Source organism: Pogona vitticeps, chromosome 5, assembly GCF_051106095.1.
Source record: "Pogona vitticeps strain Pit_001003342236 chromosome 5, PviZW2.1, whole genome shotgun sequence".
In the NCBI taxonomy this organism is placed as follows: Eukaryota; Metazoa; Chordata; class Lepidosauria; order Squamata; family Agamidae; genus Pogona; species Pogona vitticeps.
Window position 1 is genome coordinate 30,976,389 of NC_135787.1, and position 11,424 is coordinate 30,987,812.

The window sequence follows — 11,424 nt, forward strand, 5'->3', positions numbered from 1 at the left end:
AAGCAGACCTATCTATATAACTGAAGAAAAGATAATGATACAGTTATGTGCTATTTGTATTACCGTGTTTTCCCGAAAATAAGACAGGGTCTTATATTACTTTTTGCTCCACAAAATGCATTAGGGCTTATTTTCAGTGGATGTTATATTTTTTTTCATCTTCAACAATTTACGGTACATTTATTCAAATACGGTCATATCATCTTGCTGCACAATGGAAGAAGGCGGGGTTTCACTTAACTGGGGCTCATTTTTGGAGTAGGGCTTATATTTCAAGCATCCTAAAAATCATGCTAGGGCTTATTTTCAGATTAGGTCTTATTTCAGGAAAACAGAGGATCTGCCTCCTGGCAACAAAAGAGTAACTATAACACTCAAAACCTCACCTAGATGATACCGTAACATGGTGACAACTGACAGCACCTCTCATGTTATCTTCTAAAAGATGAACTGATCCCCATTATTACTATTGTATCTCACTTCAAAATCTTCACATCTAAACTTTAGAATGTTTGTAAATTTAAGTAATTAATTAAATTCTTCATCTCATGGTAGGAAAGTTAAAAGTTGACCTGCTATCAACTTCAAATAATGACAAAAAGCAAGCTCACCTGCAAAATTCTAAGAACTCTATCTTGGCATGCCAATACAGGTATAATTGAAGACAATTTCTCTACTGGAAGACAGAGAACATCATTGATTTTATCTCCTGATAGGTAGTAGTGTTGGTCCTTACAGTCACAGTAATGGTTATAGATATAGCTTGCACCAAGGAATAGATCTGATCCAGATATATGCCTAAAATGATAATAGTTACAATGAATACTACTTTATCAACATGGATACTACAAGCTAAAATCTATCTGCTGCCATACCTATGTGGAAACTTTACATACACTTAGCTCCAAACCACAAAAATATGAACCAAATGATCAGAAGTAGAAAAGAACTGGGGCAGGGAAACACTTAATTCTTCAAAATTTGTGGTTCCCAACCTTGGGTCCCCAGATGTTCTCAGACTAAAACTTCCAGAAGCTTTCACCACTAACTGTGCTGATGAGGATTTCTAGGAGTTCTAGTTCAGAACATTTGAGGATCTAAGGTTGGGAACCAATGCTTTAAAATCCCATAAACAGAATTCTCCAACCCAACCATGACTGGTTTTCAAACCGGCTATTACAGGACACCTGGGAATAAGATAAAAGAGTTAAGTCTGTTCCCACAACTATTGCACCCTTAGAAACACAAAATGATGATGAGGTTGGAAGATACCTTTAACATACAGCTCTGCTCTCACCTGTCCATCACAGCTGGGCAGGGGAACATCAGCCAATGAGAGGACGGAGGGTGGTGCAGAAGGGGGAGGAGCTGGATTATATAAGGGGTGTGTGTGATGTGTGAGAAGGAGAGTTTTGGAGTTTGAGAGATGAGAGAAATTGGTTGAGAGAGTGAGATAGATTTGTGAGAGTTAGTCAGTGAGGGAAAAGTCTGTGTGAGGTACATTAAATGAGAAACTTGATTTACAACTTGATTTATTACCGGTGATTCATTCTTTTTATTTTCTCAAATCAATAAACAACTTATTTGTTTGAAAGAAACACTTGTCCTTTTTGAGTATTAAGGATAAGTTGGTGGCAGCAGTTTGAAGAAGAGTAGTGAGCACTCTGGGAGGCCTAAGTTCAGAGGCTTCAGAGTGGCCCGCTACAATACCTATAAGGCCATCAAGTCCAACCCCTCTGTCAATGCAGGAATCCAAACCAAAGTATATCTGACAGATGACTGTCTAATTTTCTCTTGAACACCTCCAGTGTTGGAACGCTTAGCACTTTGTAATTGTGTTCACCAGAAAACATTTCTTTTCAACTTGTAGACAGCTAGTGGGGCACCATTATACACACACCATAGTTTGATTCCCCTAAGCAACAAATTCAGACAAACAAATGTGGTCTAGTATTTAAAAGAAGACTAGATGAATTAACTGCCATTAAATGTCTGATGTCACAATTAGCTCAGTTTTATCCATCCTTTTCTGTGATACCCTACCACAGAAGCATTTAGTTTTTATTGTTTCTTTATGCACTGCTATCGTGGAAATACAACTTAAGCATTCAGAACAGTACAAGTTATTGAAAATGCTGTTTTTAACTTCTTAGGATATTCAGTCTGAGTGTTACTACCTGTTTAAGCAACTTTTACAGATATGTAGCAATCACAGGCACCAACATTTGTATCAGAACAAGGCCAACATATTTTTATAACACATGAGCTTCCAATAAACAATCTTAAATTTTGTATCTGTAGCAATTACAACAGATTAAATTAATACAAAAATAAGGTACTGAGAGTAATAGGAAATGCAATTAGAAGATCTGATTTCATTTAACTTAATTACAATCTAATTTAACTGTAGCTCAGCTGAAGCACCATACTTTTGCATACTTCTCTTTCGAATGAACTGATAATATTTTATTAACCAGCTCATTTCCATATTTGTTATATTGACTTCTGTTAAAATCTGTGCTTGTGTACATACAGTGCTGAAGGGGATGTTGTTATAATAGCACTGTGCATTATATTGTGGTATTATAATACAATGTTGCATGCTGAAGAAACAGTATTAGAATACAGAGTACTGCACTCTAATAGGTTATTATTTCTAAAAAGTGAAACATAATAACCCTTCAATCCACTTGCTAAGACAACAATTTAGCATCTAACAGTCAACACATCTAAATACTATAATATAATCTTCAATATACATACATAGCTTTGATGTTCTCAGTGAGGTTGGTATTAAATGAAAGGAACTGCTTCCCTTTTTTGGTAAAACCTCTAACCTCAGATCCTGCAGCCACAAAAATTTTCTCTTGGAGTGTGTTAAGAGCACCTCCAAGTTCTAGCCTTGCAATCTTTTCCCCTGGCAAGGTCTTGAATATTGGCTAAAAGGGAAAGAAAATGCTCAGTACCATCTCAAATGAAGTTGAATATAATTTTAAAATACAGAAAATATGTGAATACTTTTCATATTCCTTTAAGGCTAAATTCTAATGTTATATTCAACTACAGCAGATTCAATAATATCACTGTATAACAAAAAAGGGAGGGAAGGAATCTTGTGGCACCTTTAAACATAACGCATTTATTTTAGCATGAGTGGAAGTGGATTGTAATACAGCCGGAACCCCTATTTGTGGGATCAATATCCACAGATTCACTTACTTGCTGTCTGAAAATACTAAATAAAAAGCCCAGAAATACATATAAATATGTATTTACCAGAACACTAGAGGGCACCATAGACTATGCTATGGATAGTATTCACTCCTTTCGCATTTTTCAGCATCTGTGATCTATTAAAAAGCTTATACAAAAACCCGCCCGGAGTAGTCGGTACGACTAGATAGGTGGGCTATAAATGTAACAAATAAATAAAAAAATAAAATAAAACAAATCTATTAGTCTTTTTCTTAAAATTTTATTAACATCCATAATATGATAATGCAAGTTAGAATTGTAGTACAATACATTTACCGTACATATTTTTTCAGTAGATTTTGTTTATACATCCACTAGTTCATATTTTAACATAATTAATTTTTTAAAATATTACTTGCCAGCAATTCAAATTACTTTCCATATCACTTTCTTCTTTTCTTGAGCTAACTCCATATGTTAATAATGGTTGCCAAGTTTTCATACATTTATCCTGTTTTATTTCCCCTCTTTATATTTTAACTTGATTGATCAGCTTTTCCATTAGGACCATTTGCCAGATTCTGTTCTCAAATTTTTGTACTGAAAGATATTGAGCATTTCTCCAGTTTAGTGCAATTTCAACTCTTGCTGCACCAATAAGATGTGCAATTAGGTCTTCATTGAATAATTTTTCAGTTCCGTCCTTAAATATTCAAAATAATAATACAGCTTTATTTTTAATTATTTTTGATTCAACAATGTTTCTACCCATTTAATTATTTCCCACCAATATGCTTCCACTTTGGGGAAAGAGATCCACATGTGTTCTAGTGTGCCTTTGCTTTCACAGTTTCTCCAGTACCTATCTAAAATTTCTCCATTAATTTTGTGTAATTTTGGGGAGTACCAATAGGGCTGACCTTCTTATATAATCTTTCTTATATAATCTATTAGTCTTAAAGAGGCCACAAGACTTCCTTCCTTAGATGTGCTCAAATACAGTAACACAGCTAGCTCTGTGGACTAGAGTATTTTTCTCCTGAAGATCCCGAGCTTCCAAAAAGATTGAAGGGAGAGCATGTGAGAAGACATGGGGAACCCATCCTGCTCACAGATCAATTATAGTAGTAGAAAGATACCTTTAATACAATCATGTTTTGCAAAATTAATTAATTAAAACAGTCTTGAAAAACAATGTTAATAGTAACTGTTCAAGCTATAAAGAAAATTACTTACCACAGCTTCTCCCTTTTTGATACCAAAACAGGTAATAACACCATCATGATCTCCAATGACAACCTTAAAAGCAAAGAAAAAGCTATGTCTATATTAGTCCTTTAAAGGTCTGAGGAAATTTTTATGATATTTAACAAAGCTGATATTTGGCTAAGCATCAAGGTTCCTCTTCCTTCCCATTCCACAGTTACACACGCCTATTTGACAGTTCAACTCGTATATCTTATTTTCTCAAAGCCAATGGCTAAAATCCTCTTGCACAGGTATTAACTTTTGGAAGCAAATTGCCTCTAGTTAAGAAATCTCATTTCAAACTCAGTATGCAACAGCAATTTGCTCTCCGTATGCAAGCTGCAAGTCATTTTTGCCACCAAGCCCCAAGTCCTGTTTCTCTTGTACTACTGCCAAAAATGGAGAGTGGGGTGATGGGAATCCTATCCCTCTTATCTCCTCTGCTAAAGCTCTGGTTCATTCTCTGATTCTGAGCAGCCTTGATTAGCAAAGCATTCCTGTGTTATGTTGGAAGCTGAAATGCTACATGAAAGTGTTTCTGCCTTATGCAGCCAACTGTGTAACTGTCAATCTTTTCATATCTCTGTAAAACTACTGCCTGATGAGCAATTCCTTTAGTCTTTCAGCCCATGCAATGATTCTCAAATTCTTATGATGATCCAGCTCTGCAGTTCTAAGATGATGATGCTGTGATCACATCAGGGTGAAAGCTCTATGGAGGCCTAAACTTCTCAAAGCCTATAAATACTTCACAGGATCAACTGCCAAATCCTTTATTCTGGGTATTGCCTGAAACAGGTTCCAAAATCCCCTTGCTATTACCCTCCACTGATGCTCTTCAGTTGCAACACTGGGCAGCAAAAAAGGATGTTGTGGTGAAAGGGGCTACGGTGAAAGGGGCTGGTGAGAAGTGAAGAAGGAACATAACCCCCGACAGCTGAAATCAGCCCTTCAGAGAAGAACCATCACCACACCAAGCAGGACAAGGAGTCAAGGGTGGATTTAGAACCAACTCTTGAATCCACACTCTAAATAAATACACAAGTTGTGGAGAAATATTTCTTATTTTTAAGAAATATTTATATTTCTTATAAATAAGAAATGCCTGATTAAAAAGAGAAATAACTTTTCAAAGCAAGAGAAAAAAGCCAAATTACAGAAATAGTTCAGGAACAGCCACAACAAGGGAAACTAATATAGTCTAACTTACCTAAGCTAATACTTAGGCAATGAGATCTCAAAGTAATAACTATCTAATTCCTGAGCTCATACATCTCAATCAGAAAGAAAAATGGGCCAAACATTTGCAGATTTGTCTTGCCCATATATATACTTAAGCCCCTAATCCAGGCAGAACTTGAAAGAAGAAGAAGAAAACAACTGGAGCTACTTAGCAATGATACTCCACTAAGAAAAACCTTGAGCAGTGCACCAAAGGGTAACAAAGGTCTCATGGGAACAGCTTGCAAGGTGGTACACTAACATCTCCACCACAGCTAGGCCTCAAACCCATGGTGGAATTACTTAGGCTTTTGAATCTTCTCTCAGATAAAATTCTCACTGCCCTAATACCCACTATAATCTTACCAGTAATTTTTATTCTTCCACCCTTTGTTGTCTCACTACTGTCATGGAATGCCTTCTAGAACAATTGTAAAACCATTCTCTTTTTCTTCAGATTCCTCCTCAACTTCATTTATAAAAAAATGCATGGTAAAAAAAACAACCATCAGCAACCAGACAACTCACTGTTTTTAGCATCACTTATATAACATACTACTTAAAAATGTATAATGTTTTTGTTACGGATAAGATTTCTCAGGGTTACATAATTCATAAAAGAAAGTGAGGATTTGAAAAAAGATAACAGTAGCTAGAATCCCCTTGTGGTTACCCAAACAACATAACTTTTAGATGTGGATTGCTGTACATTAAGAAATCTGTATAGGCATTATCTTTTGCATGCCAATTTGAGAGACTCAAGATGCAAAACATAATGTCTATGAAGATTTCGTAATTTATAGCAATTTACTTCCAAGTTATGCCATTTGTGTAACTGCACAAGAGGATTTCAGCCAGATATAAAAACTCCTATAAATATAGAATGTCTATTTTATATTATTAGTTTTATTTACATGATGCATTTCTCCCAATGTGTGTGTGTGTGTGTGTGTGTTTACTATTTATGACAGAATATAATTTGTATATCTAAACTTCACCAGATACAAATATTTCAACTGAACTAATTTCTGTACCTTCTGTGTCGCCTTGCGTCCTGAAGTAGGAAGCAGCTTCATGGTCTTTTGAGAGGTCACTCCAACCTAATTGAGAAGAATCACTTTATTACTAATATACCAAGTCATGTATTTCAAATCAATACTGAACTGTTCTTTAAAGCAGAGGTCCCTAACCTCCAGTCCATGGCCCAATGCTGGTCCATGGCCTTAGCCGGACCAGGCCGTGAAGACAGACCTACCCCCACCCCTGCATGCACTTCCTTCCCGCACACCCCTTTTGCACATGCATGCATGCGCCCATGCGAGCACCGCACCACCCTTTGTGCACACGCACGCACGAGCAAGCACCCACTCCTTCGCTCATGCGCACAAGCGCAGGGGGGCACCTTCCCCAACCAATCCACAGGCTTAAAAAGGTTGGGGACTGCTGCTTTAAAGTGTTTACAAAAATACAGACATCTAAGAATCATACAAATTTTGCCATAACATATTTCAGAACATTGTGCTGATCCAGTGTTTCTAACAGAAATGTCTTTATTAAAAAGGGCCTTGTGGTACTTAGAAGACTAACAGTTTTAAGATTGCAATCCTAAAAACACTTAGTGAAAACTCAGCCCCAAAGATCACTGGTAGCCTGTACTTCTAACTAGGAATGCATACATTATCCTGTTTCTGTAGCATAAGATTTAATGAACTAGAATCCACTTTGTTAGATACCATTTCATGTATCTTCAGTTGCCACGTACAGCACACAGTCATGTGAAAAAGAAAGTACACTTCTTCGAATTCTATGGTTTTACATATCAGGACATCATAAAAATCATCTGGTCCTTAGCAGGTATGAAAATTAGGTAAACACAACCTCAGATGAGCAACGACACCTGGCATATTGCATTGTGACTGTATATACCTTCATAAAGAAAAAAAATTAAACCACTAGGGCCAAGTGACTATAAAATGCAAATAAACACTGGCTGAACCCCTGTTGCACAGCTCCGCATGCGCCGCGGATAAGATGTCACCACAAGTGGCAAGTCGCTATTGATTAAAGGAGATCTCTTGCAAAAGGAAGTAATTCCCCCACCGCTGATATCACCATCTGTTGCACAGGTAAAGGCATGTACTTCTTTTTCTTTCCCTTCTGCCTTTACTGAGCCAGGACCAGGCACAAAACAGGAGTGTTTATGTAATAAATGCCACTAAGAAATAGTTGTCTGACATACAAAACAAAAAGTGTTTTTATTATTATAACAGATTGAATAATAAAGAATTGGAACAACACTAAAAATAAGTTAAAGGTACTTCATGCAGCCTTTTTATCTACCTATTATGTAACTTTTCAGATAAAGCTATGATTTTGTATACGCAGTATTACTAATGTCTTAATTTTAGGATAATCATGAATAGGATCAGTTTGTAATTAAGTCCATTGCTTAAAACAAAATTGCTTTTTACTTGCCTGTCCCCTTCTCCCATTAATTCATATCATGTTTCCATGAAAAAGCTTTTACTGTGCAAATCCTTCCGTTCATTCATGGACTAGTAACAAGAGTAAGATAGTAGATGATAGTGTTTTTGGTCTGTAGCCATGCCATGTTTAGCCACTGCAGATTCTGTCTTTTTTCCCTACCATTTAAATATATTTCTTACCATATACAAATAGCTTTGTCATGAAGCACTATGACTTCATAGGAGAGGGAGACAGGAAAGTAAGCAAAGACACAATCATGGCCAGCTCCTGGATCACTGGACTAGGCACCTGACTTCATCTGAGGTCAACTGCCTAGTGAGAAAATAACAGCAAAGAATGCAGAGAAGACACCATGTATATGCACTTCTGCTCCAGTTGTATTTAATTAATGTGTGAACTATTTGGGGGATGCCAGTCTGAAAAGAGTGAGTACACATGTAGAAATAATAATTTCACCCCATCTCGTCACTAAGAATACAATGAAAGCAGATATTTAGGGTCAACACATATCTTATTGTAAAGATATAAATGTAGGTTTCTAATATCCAAACACATACACAAAACCACCTTTCTGCATCCAGTTAATTATACACAACTGAATGCTTGCAAAGAATTTGGAGGCAACCTTCCCCCACCCTTGGTCCAGGAGACTGCCAAGAAAAATACTTTCACACTGATTGTGGGGAAATTTAACAATAAGATAAATGCCCCATTCTTTTTAGGAAAAACAGTTCTATGAAGCTCAAAAGCTTCTCACCCCAGAAGTTCAAGGCCATCTCTCTTCCCTATACTGTACAGAACTTTTTCTCAGAGTATGCTAGCTAAACCAAGACGAATACGATGGATTTTTCTTTCTTTATTTTCAAGCAACATGGGGATGGGTAATTTCCTCATATTTCGCGCCAAGAATCAAGACGAGCTCTGTCTCTTCAACCCTCTTCTGGCAGAGCTCCCCTCCTGTTATTGCATGCCAGGTAAATCTTCAAGAAATCAAGCTTTCTCCATGCTCCCATTACCAGTGGAATTTCTGCCCATGAAGCAGAAATCGGTAACATGGAAAGAGAACTGCTGGTCTAGGGAAGCTGCCTGTCCTAAGAGCAGGAGCGAATGATGGAAAGAGCCGTGCTCGCCGGCACACAACATGCCTCCCGTCCCACTTTACCTGCAGATAATCCACCCGGTTCAGGCTCAGATCCATACTGGCGGCGAAACGTTAGCCTCCGCAGAGTCTAAATATCCACTCAAAAGGCTTCCCAGGAACCACAACGCCCAAAGACGAGCACACGACGGAAGAACAAAACAAGGCCTCACAAGCGCCAGCTCTTCGTTACCATGACAACCAAGCAGGCGCTCACAGGTTTCCGCCTTCTCCTTGTTTCAATTGGTCACAGCACAAAGTGAAGAGGTGGGATCCGCTTTCACCGTGCCTTGGGATTGAACAAGGAACTGCCAATCTAGTGCAAGATGTCCTTCAGCCTTTGAGTTCGTTTTAAGGGGGAAGGCGGGCTAAAAATATTTTAGATAAATAAAATTGGAATTCAGCGCCGAGAGCTATGGCGGCGAGAAAGGGGAGATTCGCTCCACAAAGGAGTGAGTGTGTGTGTGAGGAGGGTGTTCTTGCGAGATAACGAAACAGCAATTCAATTGAAACTTAAAAGAGGAAACTGCCCAACGAGGGCAACGATGGAATGCCGGTCCACAGCTGGAGAATTTGTTGGATGCATCCAATAATACTACTACTACTACTAATAATAATAATAGTAATAATAATGATAACAACAACAAGATATTTAACAGATACTTAGGTTTTTTGTTAAAACTTGTATCTGTTATATAATACCAGTCAATGTTTCTATAATTGTTATTGACTGTGCCTTGTATTTTTAATAATAATAATAATAATAATAATAAAAATAAAAATAAAAATAATAAAATAATAATAGTAAGAAGAAGAAGAAGAAGAAGAAGATTGGATGTCCTCCTCGACTCCTTAGCATCATCAGGTCCTTTCATGAGGGAATGAAGGGCACTGTAGTTTTTGATGGCTCAACATCAGATCCCTTTGACATCCGAAGTGGAGTGAAACAGGGCTGTGTCCTTACGCCGATCCTATTTCGGATTTTCTTTGCTGTCATGCTGAAGCATGCCTTCAGAACTGCAACAGAAGGTGTCTATCTCCAGACTAGATCAGATGGAAAGCTCTTTAATCTCTCTAGACTGAGAGCAAAGACCAAAGTTCAGCTGATATGCATGCGGGACTTCCTCTTCGCCGATGATGCAGCCATTGTTGCCCACTCTGCTGAAGACCTCCAACAACTCATGAATCGTTTTAGCAAGGCTTGCCAAGACTTTGGACTAACTATCAGCCTGAAGAAAACACAAGTCATGGGCCAGGGCGTGGACTCACCTCCCTCTATTACCATCTCCATGCAAGAATTGGAGGTTGTCCATGAATTTGTGTACCTTGGCTCAACCATCTCTGACACTCTTTCCCTAGATGTCGAGCTGGATAGACGCATTGGCAAAGCAGCTACCATGTTCTCAAGACTCACGAAAAGAGTATGGCTCAATAAGAAGCTGACAGCATACACCAAGATCCAGGTCTATAGAGCCTGTGTCCTGAGCACACTCCTGTACTGCAGTGAGTCCTGGACCCTTCAAGCATGGCAGGAGAGAAAGCTGAATACGTTCCATATGCGCTGCCTCCGACGTATTTTTGGTATCACCTGGCAGGACAAAGTTCCAAATAGAGTAGTCCTAGATCGAGCTGGAATTTCTAGCATGTATACACTACTGAAACAGCGAAGCCTACGCTGGCTTGGGCATGTTGTGAGAATGGCTGATGGTCGGATACCAAAGGATCTCCTGTATGGAGAACTAGTGCAAGGAAATCGCCCCAGAGGGAGACCACAGCTGCGATACAAGGATATCTGCAAGCGGGATTTGAAGGCCTTGGAAAGGGATCTCAACAGATGGGAAACCCTAACATCGGAGCGTTCAGCCTGGCGGCATGCGGTGCATCACGGCCTCTCCCAATTTGAAGAGGCCCTCGCCCAGCAGGCTGAGGCAAAGAGGCAGTCACGAAAGCAGCAAAATCAGGGAGCTAGACGGGGTACAGATTGTATTTGTCTTAAGTGTGGAAGGGATTGTCACTCTCGAATTGGCCTCCTCAGCCATACTAGACGCTGTTCCAAGTCCTCCATACAGAGCACGATACCATAGTCTCTCGAGACTAAAGGATGCCTATGATGATGTAATAATAATAATAATAAT

The 11,424-nt window shown here is 38.5% G+C and overlaps 1 protein-coding gene across 2 annotated transcripts in view; it reads right to left on the reverse strand.

Moving 5' to 3' along the window:
- The window catches only part of BBS7 (Bardet-Biedl syndrome 7), a 32,267-nt gene extending 22,742 nt beyond the window's left edge, over positions 1-9,525 (reverse strand). The window contains exons 1-5 of one of the 2 annotated variants that reach the window (XM_020781466.3): positions 9,314-9,525; positions 6,699-6,764; positions 4,432-4,494; positions 2,764-2,939; positions 612-798 (exon numbers count right to left, since the gene is read on the reverse strand). In XM_020781466.3, the coding sequence (XP_020637125.2) occupies positions 612-798; positions 2,764-2,939; positions 4,432-4,494; positions 6,699-6,764; positions 9,314-9,349 (528 nt within the window). In that variant the 5' untranslated portion in view covers positions 9,350-9,525. The remainder of the gene's footprint in view (positions 1-611; positions 799-2,763; positions 2,940-4,431; positions 4,495-6,698; positions 6,765-9,313) is intronic. The other variant, XM_073001702.2, reaches the window with a different exon arrangement.
- Between the last annotated feature and the right edge of the window lie 1,899 nt (positions 9,526-11,424).